The sequence below is a fragment of the Triplophysa dalaica genome, chromosome 1 (assembly GCF_015846415.1).
Source record: "Triplophysa dalaica isolate WHDGS20190420 chromosome 1, ASM1584641v1, whole genome shotgun sequence".
Taxonomy (NCBI): domain Eukaryota; kingdom Metazoa; phylum Chordata; class Actinopteri; order Cypriniformes; family Nemacheilidae; genus Triplophysa; species Triplophysa dalaica.
The window spans coordinates 23,116,968-23,131,315 of record NC_079542.1 but is presented as its reverse complement, the minus strand read 5'-3'; the positions used below and the strand labels follow the sequence as shown (position 1 = coordinate 23,131,315).

Genomic DNA, 14,348 nt, shown 5'->3' with positions numbered 1-14,348 from the left:
GTGAGTCCCCCCTTTTGGGTGGCCCCGTATGATGTATTTTCCACTCTACGGAAAATGCATCATACATCATACCCCTGTTGGTGAACCTATGACCTCCCACCGTGGACTTCTCCACCTCTTGTGTGTGCTCCTCTCGCATAGGGTTCCGCACACCTATGTTCCCATGAGTTCTCCCCACTGGTGACCTTGCAAGTATATCAACATAGATACGTCTCTGCTCTGGGATGTGGTCTACATAGCAACCTCCCTTTTGGAGAGGGAGTAGCACCCCCCAGTGTCCCTTGCGGTGTTGGGCATCTATCTCGCTGCTTATGAAGGCCTCCGCCTGTGACGGCCGATGTTAAGACCCTCTCATCTGGAAGGTTGCAATATCACAGAGCGCTCATGTGTGACATTGCTAGGCCAGTCAGTGTTGCTCTGCTCGAGGTGGTGATGTGACTCAGCCTCGTTGCGTTTCATATAAGGACCCCATTCTTTCTCAACACACTGTCAAGAGATTGACATTAAGGGAATGTCTCAGGTTGTGTTCATCATGCCTCCAATGGAGAGACTGGGAGATGCCTCTTATGTTCCTCAGCACAAAACCTGAATGAACGTACTTCTACAGAAGAATGAAAGTCAGGTTTGGAATGACATGAGGGTTAATACATTATGAAATAATTTTAATTGTTGCATAAACTATGCCTTTCAGAAACTATTCCAAATGCATAATATGTTTAAATAGTGCAGTTAATACTTTTTTGACACAGCAGTTTATGTTAGTTGTGGCATCTATGTACCTACAGTCAATGGTCCAAGGTTAATATTATTCAATGGGGATGGGACTAATTTGCACATTCATGAATATATATACTTAATCAAATGAAGCAAGGGTGATGAGTTACAATAAGTAATTTTAAGGAATGAAGAAATAATTATCACAGGAAAAACTTTTACGTATGCTATTTCAATGCTTAAAGGTGAGTTTTAAGTGATAAAATTATGAAATGCAGTTTGACTTTAACACAATACATTCTACTTCACATTCAGATACTGCCACATCAACAGATTTAACAGCTACAACTGTCAGCATCACTTCAGAAAGTCCCACCTCACCTATAACTGACATCACAGCATCAACAGACACTTCAGCTACAACAGATCCTGTCTCAACTTCAACCGATCCCTTGACTACAGCAGGTAATTAACGTGTTAAATACAATAAGCTACAAAAGTATTGACTATAGAAAGCACATATCTAGTTGACAATGTTCAGTATAATCAGACCTTACAACAGATAATCTTTCTTCACTTTGAAGAAATTTGACTAATTCTCCAAAGTACAAAAATGGTCACATGCTTCATCTACTGTACAACAGATCCTGCACCAACTACAGTTGATGTTACAACAACAGTTCCAGTTATTTCTACAGTTATTGTGACCACAGGAAAAAGCTCCACTCCGTCAACCACCAAAACCACAACTGTTAAACCTATTGAATGTAAAAATGGTGGAACTCCATTTCCAAACAATGAGGCCTGTCACTGTCCTACTGCCTTCACAGGCATAACTTGTGATACTGCTGTAACTGAATTGCAACCAGGTAAGTGAAAAAAGTCTAACAAATATCTTTAGACAATAGTGAAAAGTAAATATTTTATCATGTTGTCTACCATCTTGAGATTACATAATATTATTACCATACTTAGGTTTATAAACTTTTAGTGATTATCTGGTGAAGATTATTGAAAATCAATTGTCTAGCTACTGTACTTTAGTACTTTAAATCAAATGTATATTATGCCTAATAATATAAAAAGTCGAAAATATATATTTTTTAAATCCATTGTTTCTGATTAGTCCCTTATGACATCCCAATGAATATTAAAGATATTTATTTGTGTTCACACACTCTTGACAACCAATTGTGAAATGCCTGAATATATGTAGATAAAATATAAATATGCCACTTAACCACTAAGCAAACATTACAAAATTATTTTATTGTTATAATTATCAGTGTAACCAAGCTTCTGATTTTGCCTTAATGATATAGTAACCTAGTGTGTATATTTTGTATAATATAAAATACATACAAGACACAAAAGAATTAAAACCAATTCTAGTTGACAGCTGAATGTTCTTTACTTTAATTTCAGAGACAATTGAAAGGCCAGTCCAAGTTGAGATGGAAATTTCTGAAGAGTTTATGCCTAATTATGAAAAACCGGAAACGGAGGATTATAAAAATTTTGTTGAATACTTTGAAAATCAGGTAAGCAACTAATATTTAAAGTAAAGGCCTGTGATTATATTGTCAGTTCTTGTCTTGTGCAGTTCATTGACAGTTTAATGGCTTTTGGCACAGGACGACACAAGAAAACTTGAACTATATCGCAGTAAAAAAAAAAAATATATAGGGTTTACGTTTCTCTTCTCATTTGATTTGAGCTAATCTAGTTTAATTGTTGCTTCATGCATTTGTATAGTGTCTTGTCGGAATAACGTAAATTAGGGTTAAAAAATGTGAGAATTTAAATGGAGCTCACTTCATTCTGAATTAAAGTAGTTGGCTGAAAAAAACAGAAATTTCTTACACTTGTGATTTATTTCAACACTGTGTCAAGAGTGTTACATTAACTCTAAAGACTGGAATGAATTATTAATCCTGGGACCTGACTTTACCTCTATCAAAGCTGAATTAAGAGATCATTTTGCTGTCTGCATGCCAAAATTACCAATATATTTTCATTTAATTACAGATGGAACCCTATTATAATAAAACAATTCTATTCTTTGCGAAGGTGACAGTGATAAAACTAAGGTAAGCTTCATAAACTATTTTATAGTAAATATATTTATACTCTTAAATAGTTTTGTCTAAATAGAAACCTATTTTTCCTTGAAAAGTCCGGGTACCACTTTCACAAACAGAAGAGGAATCAGAAGCTTGCCTGCGAAAGAAGAGAAACAAAGGTAAGCTTAAATTGTAATTAACGGAAATAAATCTGTTTGATCAAATACATAAAAATAAAATAATATGTTCTACTTAAACAAATGATCAGTGCTTCTTAAAAGTTTCTTTCAGGACTTACTTTCTGTAATATTCTTTCTCCTTTTTTTTAAATCATGTGCTTAGTGTAAAAGTTCAACATGATGTTGTTCTTGATATGCCAAACAATGACAATAATGAGGACGAATACACGTCTGCTTTTAATAAAGTGGAAGTGGCTCTTGAAGCCTTAAAAAATGACCCAGGTAGGTCAACATGTGTTCATGCATAATGTGATATAATCTGAAATTATCAGAAGCATTTGTAATCTGTTTTCTTAATTTCTGTTTTTTATTCAGCTAGCTTAAACATCGGCATTATCAATTTCACTGCATCAGAGACCCAACTCAATGGTGAGACTTGAAATAATTTGTTAAGAAAGAAGCAAGAATTGTGAAAATCTGTTGAATAAGTTAATTCTTATTTACTGCAAATCAAACTGTATAGACTATGTAAAGAATCACTTGCCTTAGTGTGCATTGTGTAATGTTATGAAATATTTTTAGCAAGAACAACTCAGATGTGCTGCATTAATATTTCATTCTAGCAATGCAACACCTCCAAGGGTCATGTGCTTGGAAAAGCATGTTTAAAGTATGCAATAGAGTAGTATCAAAATAACCAAACTGACTTGAAAGGTTTTGAAAAGTAAGGGAAGGGTCTAACTACTTTGCTTTTAATAAAAAAGTTGCATGTAACTGTAGCACACTTTGTTCTTCACAGACGATGTGTGTAAACGGGTAATTGAATTGCTTCCCGAGGAATACAGGGAATATTATGCAAAATCTGAAGTGCCAGGCAAAGTGGCGTGTGTGAATCAATGCCATCGAGGTCATCCAAATCCAAAAAGATGTTCAAGAGATGGGACCTGTGAAGTTTCCAGCCAGGGTCCATCCTGCTAGTACGTCCTTTGTTTACCTAAATTTTTAAATAGATTTTACATTCAAGCAGAGGTACCTCACCATTACATCTGGACTGATAACTGAAAGATTTTGGTGCAGTTTATTGCCCACTAAACCACAGGTCACTCCTGGGTGACTGTTCTTCTACTAAGTGTCCTTGTGTGGATGTAAAGTAAATGTACTTTAAGTATTGAAATGTAATGACAAGTGTTTTCTGTTATGAAATAGCTGTCGTCATACTGATGTTACCTGGTACTTGGGAGGGGATTGCAGCTACAAAGTTAACAAAGTTGGATTCTATGCCGGATTGGGAGTGGTGGCAGTTATAGCCGTCATAACTGTAGCATTACTGACAGTTTATCTAGTAATAAACCAAAAGAAGGCTAAGAGGTGAGCAATATTATATGTAAATGATGATGATTAACCACATTACATGTGTAAATTATTATGTATATATACAGTGGTGGAAATGGCCAAGATTTACTGGGGGACGTCTTTTATATTTTTAAACATAGATGCAAATTATATTATTTCATAATTTCCAGTATTGTGTATATGTGTAATAATATATTAACAGAAAGAAAATGAACGGCCATTATGGTTTACAAAGATTTGATTAACTTTTTTTGTTTTTATACTGTTCTCGTTTTTATAAAGGCATTTCCGTCACTTAAATCCCCTAAAATTAGTGTTGATGTTCCTGTAGCTCAGTCGGTAGAGCATCGTGTTAGCAGCACATGGGTTTCAATCCCAAGGGACAGACATATTGATTAAAATAAATAAACATTACTTGTAATACTCTGAATGAAAGTGTTTGTCAAATGCATAAATGTGATCTCTCTCGTTGATTATTGAAATAAGACTTGAATAAGTTATTCTTATCAGAATAGGCTCGAGCCTATTCTAATAAATGTGCCAGAAATTAAAATAAATTATTTATATGATATAGAGTAAAATGCATTAATTGTGTGTTTTGTAACTCATTTTTTCATTCTCACAGGAGTAAAGACATTAAGAAAGAGCTTGTGAAAGAGTGGTTGGAGGATGACTTTGAGTGGCCACAACAAAAAAAGACATACTCGGGTACCAAGAAAAAAATACCACACCATAAAATGATTAATATCGATATGACAGATATAATGCTCCATTATACATGTTCTGGACAACAAAACAACCCTACCCATAACCTTTTTGGAAAGTTGTAATAATGCATGACCTAATCTTGATTTATCAATGAACAACCTTTCTACAGCATTTATTAATGTTAGCTCATGTTAATTTCAACATCTACAACCATATTTTAAAAGCAAATATTGTGGCTAACATTAGTTATGCACAATAAAAAACATTAACAATTTTAATGCCATTAACATTCAACAATCACATGAACACAAAATTAATAATTATTAAAAACTATGCTGCTCATTGTTAAATGTTAACAAATACGACCTTATTGTATATTTTTTTACTAAATTAACATTTATATTAAAAAGACATTATCCATTTAATTTTTAATAGCTCACAGCCACATTAAAGACATTTCTCTCATTATGTAACAATTTTCACGTTTAACAAATCTCCGAATATTTAATATTTATTTTAAAGGTGGCAGAGCTCCACATGATAACCCAGTATACTCTCAGAGGGACTTTAATAGGAGGGATAGTATGGGTATGGACAGACAAGATTTCTCTGCGGGACGATCATACACTCAATATTCCACACCTGAACCAGGCATTAATCTTCAGAATTTTCATAGGAATGTGAGTACTCTCATACTGTATATGTTCTAAAATGGTACTTTGTTACACAAAGCCAAAGTCATCGTGGCAGTCACGCTATTTCAGTATTCTCTTTGTTTTTCTTTTAACAGGTGAAAATTGACAGGCCTCAGATCCGCTCATCTTTTGAAATTTAAGACTCTTTTTCAAAACTTGATCACTTTTATTATGTTTTCGAACATGTTTTGCACTTACAGTTTAAAAAAACCACTGGAAATAGAATGAATTAAAGCATGTATAAGATTTGGTCTGTAAAGTTGATCTTTCTCTAAAGAATAATCACAGCATTTGAAAGAATTTAAATGCTACTAATAATCCAATGCTTATTTCTGTATGCCTTAGATGTGTGAAAAATATATAATCACACAATGACATGTTTGATCACATGATGATGAAAAGCCTAAAAGAATATATTAGAGTGTAGAAAGTTATCGTTTTTTATATGTTGTTCTAAAATATCTTTAATACATCTTTTCAGTTATGTTCATGTTTTATTATCGTTAGTATGAATATAGACATTGAATTAATATGGGTTACATTGGCCTGTTCATAAATAATATATTAAGAATATTTATTGTTATACTCCACAAATTATTAAATGTCACTTGCCTATGTTAACTTTTTGATAAATTATCTGCCTTCATTGTTTCTGTCCTGTCTCTATAAATGGGTAGTCGACAAACAAATCGTACATGTGTCCTATAGACATAGCAGAATTTAGAAAATATACTGTTCATTTACATTGTTTTATCATTTTAAAAGATTTTCTGTACTTTTTATAACACAAATCTGTGCACGGACACACCACTGGTCATAGCAATAAAATAAAAAAGCTATAAAACCATTCTATTGCTGTTTCACAACCTGAATTGCTTCACATTAAAACCTTATCAGCAAGCTTATCAAACAAAGTGGAGGATTAATTGCACATGTCATGGATGAATTGTGACATGAATCAGATTCCCAGTCAACATTAGGAAACATTGCAAATGGTAGCATCAGCCCTTAACTGGATAACAGCTGCATACCTCTGTGGTTCAACAGAACAGGCGAGTCACTGTACCAACATATTACACATTCACTTTAGGTGAGACATTCAATGAGCCCTGAAAGAAATGTCACAAGACAGGCAGTGATGATGTCATAATGAGCACAAATGAAAAGTCATGCATTCTACCCCTTTCACAAAAGCAATGTCCAAGAAGTGTTATAGTATCTGAGAATAAAGTGCAAGTTACGCAAACTATATGTTACCCTGGATCACAAAACCAGTCATTGGTAGCATATTCAGTAATAGCAAAAAATACATTGTATGGGTCAAAATGATTGATTTTTCTTTTATGCCAAAAATCGTTAGGATATTAAGTAAAGATCTTGTTCCATGAAGATATCTTGTAAATTTCCCGTCACGACTATTTTTGTGAGTGAATGGCCTGCTACAGAGCCTCTGATTAACAACTTTAAAGGCCATTTTCTCAATATTTAGATTATTTTGCACCCTCAGATACCAGATCGGTTGTATCTTCGCTAGATATTATCCTATCCCAACAAACTACACAACAATAGAAAGTTTTTTTTTCAGTTTTCAGATGATGTACAAATCTCAATAATACAGCATCTGTATTTAACCAAAACAAATATTTCTAGCTCCTAAAGCTGATATAGACCGTCAGCGACTGTGTATCTTTCCTGAGGTCGTTAGAAGGCGTTGCTTGCTTTCGTTGTCCTGGAAAAACTGAAAAACAAACCCTGTAGTAACTGACGTGAGCTCAGCTGCTGTACTTCTATTGGTGGTCGCTTCCGAAAATCGCTCATCATCTGCATAAAGTTGAGCAAATTTCAACTTTGTCAAGTGTCTAGACCTATCCACTTCCTGACACTAATGGTCACTGTAGATGGATGTTGCTAGGCTACCTGGACGGGGCGTAATGCATCTGAACTTTCTAACAATTTAGGTGCTATTCTCATGTCCTTTGACAATAAACCTAATATGCAAGTTCTTGTTCACTGCACTTTTTTATTACAAAACAACCAAAATAGTCATACTGTTCTCAAGGAAAATGCTACTAACGCTACCACAAGAACATTTTATTCCTCTCATTAAGAGAAGATGATAACAGCTTTAATACAGGTGGTCTGTTTTGGTTTGGAGTTAGGACATCCACTGCCACCTGCCAACAACTTACTATATGTATTATATGTATTATATAATACAAATCCAAAGGTCACATATACGATCTATTATGACGAGAGCTCACAAAACATCAAGATGAACAGAAGAATCTTGAAGGTGAACAAAACTAATTTCAGCCAAAAAATACAGCAACCAAAACACAGAGACTTGTGGATAAGAAAGATAATGCACAAATAATAAATGCATTGTAATTAAAACTGATTTTATTTTCTGCATAACATATATACAATCATAACAGCTTATTTAAACAAACCCATGTCATAATGAAACTTTTAAAAATACACTCAAAACAAACTGCTCTCATTATAACTGAAAGTCAAAATCAAATAAATTAAGACAGGCTAGACGTATCATTCCCAGATTCAACAGAACGTCTTTTTAACAAATCTATTGGGATCATTAAAGGATTGAGAGGACGCATGCCAACTGAGTCCCAGTCTTTTTCCTTGGCTGGTTCTGTCACAGATGAATCATCTGAGGGTTCCTCAGAGGGACAATAGGATTCAGGAGTAGTCTTCTCTTGATTTGTTAACTTGGCAGAATCATCTACAGTAGCAGGTGAAATGTTTTTGCTACTTTTTAAAGAGGAGGCTGGATTTTGTACCGGTTTGGTGAGTTGTCCGTGTACCTGTAGCAGATGATGCTGAAGTTGATCGCAGTCCAGTAGGGGGAGCTCCTCAGGTAAACTCATCAGCAGGTCCAACAGAACTGCGTACTCTTCAGGAAACATCAGATGGAGTACAAATGTGTGAAGATATAAATTTTACCAACATTGAATGTTTAGTCAACCAAAGACTGCAAAATGCATATAGTAGTTGTTCACTCATGTCATTTCAAAACTCATTCCAAAAGCTTGCTTTCTTCTGCAGAACTTGAAAGAAGATTTTGAAGAATGTTGATAACCAAACAACACTTGCCTCCATTGACTTTTACTGGATGGACACATTGTTTTTAATAAATATTTCTTAACAGAAGAACACGTCCTATATTATTTTGAATGACTTGAAGGTGAATAAATAAATAAATAAATAAAATATTTTGGGGCAACTATGCCATCTATACTTGTTACTGCATGCGTGTGTGTGTGTGTTGATGCGCAATTGAGCAATACATACCCATTGAAGTTAGAGCTGAACTGCATGTTTTAGTCTCAGGATCACTTAAGTATTCATAAATCTTGTCAAAATTCACAATGCACTTAAGGACTCTGGGTCTCTGCTCAGAATCTTGATCCAACATTTGTGACTGAGATGGATTGTCCTGATTAAATGGGATGGAGACTGATGGCGATGCTGAATCGATGGACATGGCACTCAGACTGTATGCTACTGCCTCTGGTTCTGATTTTAGCTGGCTCTGGCTTATCATCACATGTGAGGATTCTTCTTTAGATGTGCTAGACTCTTGAGGTAAACTACTTGGCTGAGATTTCTTAGCATGCCTTTCCACAGCATTGGAACTACAGGCAGGCTGAATAAGTGAAAAGCCCGCTGAGCTAGTCGATGCACTGCCTATTGAGCTTGTGTCTGAGGAAGAAGGCTGGGCGGTATTGTCAATCTGTGTAGGTAATACTGTTACTACAGGATTAGTAGACGGTACAGATGGAAAAAGCTGTGCAGTAGGCTTTGACTTTTGACTGGGACGAGTAGGTTTTGGGAAGTCGATAGCTTGTGGAGGGATGGAGTTTAGCAGGCTGCAAGGCTCTGTGGCAGCGATCACAAGCATCTAGTGACAAAGTAAAAAAACAAACAACAGTAATTATGTAAATTGTGTTTCTTGTGTAAAGGTATAATTCTTTACACTTAGAATCATCTCATATGCACCTGGGAGAAGGCAGAGGAAATTGTTTTCTCATGGGATCTAGTGACTTTCTGTACCAGGTCTCCCCAGATCTCAATTGGAACTCTATTCCTTCGCTCCTCTCTCAGCTGACTGTGGACCTGTTGAAACACCATCTGCACCACACTGGACTTCAACAGTTTTATCAGGTCCTCAACCTGAAAACATACAACACAAAGATATATTACAACACACATCGACACGAATCAGCATCAGCAGGGATATTTTGAGTGTTATCTATTAAGTCTACCTCTTGGAGAGACCGCCGGGGCACCACCTTTTGAAGCTCAGTCGGGTCTAATTCTGATCCACAATTCTTTTGCCGTTTCAAAGCTTGCAAGAGGCTTCGTTGCTCCTTGCGAGTCCATCCTTTGCAAAAAGATCTAACAGTAGTCCGCTTTTCACTCCCCGTGGGTTTTTCTTCAGTGCACTTTAGGCTGAAGCGTGATGGTTCAGTTCGGCGACGAGATGGAGGCTTCATAGTCGCTGGTTAGAGAAGTCTCGCATCACATCCTTTACATTATTAACGAGAAACACGGTTGATGTTTGAATCATTACAGTGAAAATACACGCAGAGAAAATACGTCAATCGTAGCTAAGCTAAAATCCTAATAATCTGTTGTAACATTCTGTGCAATATCTGTCAAATATAAATGCAGCGAGGATTTATTACGCAACACTAAAAACAAAATGTTTGCGGATACTTTCAAATAAGCTGGAAAGGACAACGATTTAACGTTAGCTCCGTAAGTAACTTGTCCAACTGACTAAATTCAGCTTTATTATTAAGAGGGAATCAACAAAAAACACCATTAATGAAAACTGATGGACGTTTAACACACCAGTAAACAACTCGAGATGCACTGCGAACAAGCATGTACTTGAACCTGTTTGTGTGGACCTTACCGCTATCCGTATTTCTCTACGAGTCACAGAAAAGTTCAAAAACGACGAAAGCCTGAAGCGTTTTGCGACTAACAAAAAACGAAATTTGATTAATTGAGTCCCTTTTATAGGCCGATATATTAAAGAAAGGATACTATAGATTTTAACCGGTCGTTTACGGTTTTTAAACGGTCTTTGTGTCTGTTTACATTTTAAGCAGGTATGGCTTAGAGACCGTTGTCATTGATGCCATGCACCACTAGAGATCGCTCAACACTTTCACACGAAAATGAATGCAATATATAGTATATGTTAAATAATTTACCACAATTACAATAATATTTTCACATCGATAGTTCAATAGTGAGGAGTTATATGTTAAATAATTTACCACAATTACAATAATATTTTCACATCGATAGTTCAATAGTGAGGAGTTGCAGCAATCTTGTGGACATTGAAGCGTCTCTACTTGTCGTGAGGATTCAAAGAAGTATATAAAAGTGGACGTCACTGCTGTTAGGGAATTTAGTTTTTATAAACGAAAACTGTTGGCAGCGGTGGGATTTGAACCCACGCCTCCGAAGAGACTGGAGCCTTAATCCAGCGCCTTAGACCGCTCGGCCACGCTACCTATCGGTGTGGAGCACAGTAGGTCTAAAAACAACGTTGTCTAACCAGTCAAACTCATTTCATGAGTCTTTACAAAAGTCAGCATATTCAAAGAAACCTGGTTTATACATTTTCCATTCATGGGCCCAGTTCAGTGGTGTTCTTTTTAAGCGTCCACAAATTAAGGACTGAAGTTTAACATATTTCCCTCGTAATTACGACAAATTTACAATAAACATGAATTCTTGCAGAAAATTAGACTGTGCACTAACGTTATGCATAACGATGGACCAAGCTGTGTTAGAGCTGTCAGTTGTCTTGGTGCTGAAACACTCATTGTAACATCTGTTTATGTGCGAGCTATAGCTTCCCATTCAGACATCTTGAAACTAGAAGCGACAAAGCGACGCGATTTCATTCATTTCAATGGAGAGCTGGCGACTTCCGGCGACAAGAGCGAAAGTAACAGTTGGCACCGGAAGTGGGCGTGTCCGGCGACAGGAGTGAGCGACAAAAGTTGAGAATTGTTTAACTTTATGCAAATGTGAGCGACTTTCGCGAGCGACAACCAATAGGAGTAAAGCAGTTGAGCTCACGTCATCCGTCTCTCGTAAGTAACTGGAGGGTTTGTTCAAACTGTCACTAGGACAGACCAAGCTGGGAAGCTCTTGAAACGATCTTATAGCAAGAGACACAGTCTCTGGCTGTCTGAATGAGGCGACATTCTTTTTATGTACACGATACAGTATGAACACACTTGGTTCACTAATAAATGCAAAGCGAGCACCCAATTTACACAGTACGTTCTGACGACGTCGCCAGCTCATCTTCATAAGGTCACCGTGACATTACTTTGTGGCCACGTTATGAGGACGTCTTTGCAACGTTACGTTTCTTAAAACTTTTACGTATGTTGAAGAAACGCCCTAGCCGCGTAAACAAATAACGTTGGAAATGAATCCCATGGATAAAGTTGTAGCGACGTGATGTACTGGTCTTATGATCATCTGGACACTGGTCATTTGATTAATGAATTTGGTGATTTCTATTAACTATGTTATTATGTGCAACTGTATGATCATATGACAATCTGTTATGATGTCAAAACGAATGCAATAAATCCAAATTCTGACAGCTATTAAGCAGGAGTCTTCGATACCACAACTAAACTGCGTTTCTGTTTATTTAGTGCGCGCGTCTGATATGTGAACGCACGAACCTTTTCTGTACTGCAAAATTGTTTATGAATGTGAATATAGAAGCATTTGATTGTTGTTTTTATAATCGGACAAACTTCTAAGCTTTTGTGGTAAAACAACAATAAAATGTTAATCTTAAACATACTATTTATTCATCTCTTTAAAAACAAATATCTGCTCTAAATCCTCTATATTGTTTTGAATTATTGAATTTTTTATGTCATGTACTACTGTATAAATAAAGTATCTAATTGTGATGTACATTGCTGTGTTGAGTTTTATAATCGTTGTACTGTACTTACTTTTTTGAATATAGAATTACTCCAATCGGGCATACAATTGAATCTTTAATGCAAAGATTTAATCACAAATTAATTTAATCCGTCATGTGAGGGAGGATAATTGTTTAAATAAAAAAAACGATTTTAACAACGTGACTGTTTGGTCATTAGGACGTGCTCATGATCAACGTTTTTTGGTACGTTGCTGCGACGAATATGGTACGTCCCAGGTATGTCTTCAATTCAGGAGGTAATCACCATGTCCCAACAACGTCCAATGTTACATCATCAACACGAATATAGGAATCCCAAAATTAGGTCGCTGGAACGTTATTATTGTACGTCTCGGCTATGGTTCGGTCCACGTACGTCGTCACAACGTAACTGTGTTAGCTGGGCATGTATTGAATGAAAACCTGATAAAGGGAGTGCAAATTAGTGAAAAGGCTGTCATGGAGATGGGATCAATTGTATGGTGACAATGACCTCTGCTGGTGAATGAGGTGACAAGATTGTAATTAATCCCACAGATAGCTACTTCGTCCCATATCCATGCACAGTACTCCTCGAGGTCATACACGACTGGAGCATGTTACATGATGCAGTACCCCATCAAAAGGGGCCCCGAAGACAAACGACCAGATAATACAGTTTTGACCAGAAACAGTTTTGAATATTGTATTTTTTTCTGAAATACGAATGTGCATGTCTTAACTTTCTTGTAGACATACTAAACACTTATTATTTTGATGTTAATTACTGCGAAAATTGTATTTCACTATCACATTATGATTCTGATTCACTATTTTGTAAAACACATATCACATTCACATCATACTGTATAAATAAAGTATGTTTTTTGTTATTGCATACTAGTTCGGAATGATGATCTTTAAACATTATAATTCATTTTAAGCAAAAAATATTACAATTGGATTAGATTAGTGCATGCTTTGATTATTGAACAATGATTTATTCGCTATATTTACTAAATATGTAATAATGGCTGTGAAAAAATGCTCAGTAAAATTGTCTATTTTTGATTTTACAATTTTATATTTGAATAGAAATAGGTAAACAAAAGTGATTTATTGGCATGTTCAAATAAGCATATGCACCTTTTTTTATAAGTATTGGAGCAAAAAAGGTCCCAAATATGCAGTTTGGTAGAGGTAATTCAGTGTAACAGGATCAGGAAACCATAAAACCATATAACTGATAGTTAGCTAACATTCTCTGTGACATCATCAAAAGGCACTCCGTAGACTTAGAATACGAAAGAGAGTGTGTGTTCATATAATATTTTAAATTAATTTCAATTCCTTACAAAAATGTCTTGCTGACAAATTGGTAAAACAGAGTAGTTTAAACGATATTGCACAACTAAAAAGATGTAAAACTACATTTAATGTATTTGGGGGCTACATCCTTTTGTTCCGTTTAATTTGTCTCCAAATAATTGTTGTTGTAAATATGACAAAATTTGTTTTAACATTGTACACATTTTTGTGAGTGAAAATAAAGCTTAGATAGGACACATTGTACTGAAAAGCAACTGACTAAATTTAAAGTTGTATTTTTTTATGTTTTTAAACTCCATTTAACCTTCGACCCTCATCCATT

At 35.6% G+C, this 14,348-nt stretch overlaps 2 protein-coding genes and 1 non-coding gene across 7 annotated transcripts; 1 reads left to right on the top strand and 2 right to left on the bottom strand.

The window, feature by feature from the left end:
• Nucleotides 1–1,511: 1,511 nt before the first annotated feature.
• muc3a (mucin 3A, cell surface associated) lies at nucleotides 1,512–6,560 on the top strand. Its single transcript, XM_056754930.1, has 11 exons — nucleotides 1,512–1,583; nucleotides 2,140–2,255; nucleotides 2,743–2,804; nucleotides 2,891–2,956; nucleotides 3,120–3,238; nucleotides 3,332–3,385; nucleotides 3,756–3,933; nucleotides 4,163–4,324; nucleotides 4,935–5,017; nucleotides 5,540–5,697; nucleotides 5,808–6,560. The coding sequence occupies exons 2-11, from the start codon at nucleotides 2,169–2,171 to the stop codon at nucleotides 5,850–5,852; spliced, it is 1,014 nt and encodes a 337-aa protein (XP_056610908.1). The 5' UTR covers nucleotides 1,512–1,583; nucleotides 2,140–2,168; the 3' UTR covers nucleotides 5,853–6,560.
• Nucleotides 6,561–8,090: 1,530 nt separating this feature from the next.
• snapc2 (small nuclear RNA activating complex, polypeptide 2) lies at nucleotides 8,091–11,811 on the bottom strand. Of its 5 annotated transcripts, none has more exons than XM_056749504.1 (5): nucleotides 11,518–11,811; nucleotides 9,999–10,261; nucleotides 9,733–9,906; nucleotides 9,025–9,634; nucleotides 8,091–8,626 (listed from the first exon to the last, which is right to left on the bottom strand). In XM_056749504.1, exons 2-5 carry the CDS (start codon nucleotides 10,227–10,229, stop codon nucleotides 8,241–8,243), a joined length of 1,401 nt encoding a protein of 466 aa, XP_056605482.1. In that variant the 5' UTR covers nucleotides 10,230–10,261; nucleotides 11,518–11,811; the 3' UTR covers nucleotides 8,091–8,240. The 5 variants fall into 5 exon arrangements, with proteins under 5 accessions (XP_056605482.1, XP_056605484.1, XP_056605481.1 ...); XM_056749506.1 differs by lacking the exon at nucleotides 11,518–11,811 and adding an exon at nucleotides 11,025–11,450; XM_056749503.1 differs by lacking the exon at nucleotides 11,518–11,811 and adding an exon at nucleotides 10,591–10,996.
• Nucleotides 11,186–11,267, bottom strand: trnal-aag (transfer RNA leucine (anticodon AAG)). Its single transcript has one exon. It is a non-coding gene; the product is annotated as a tRNA-Leu (tRNA).
• Nucleotides 11,812–14,348: the final 2,537 nt, after the last annotated feature.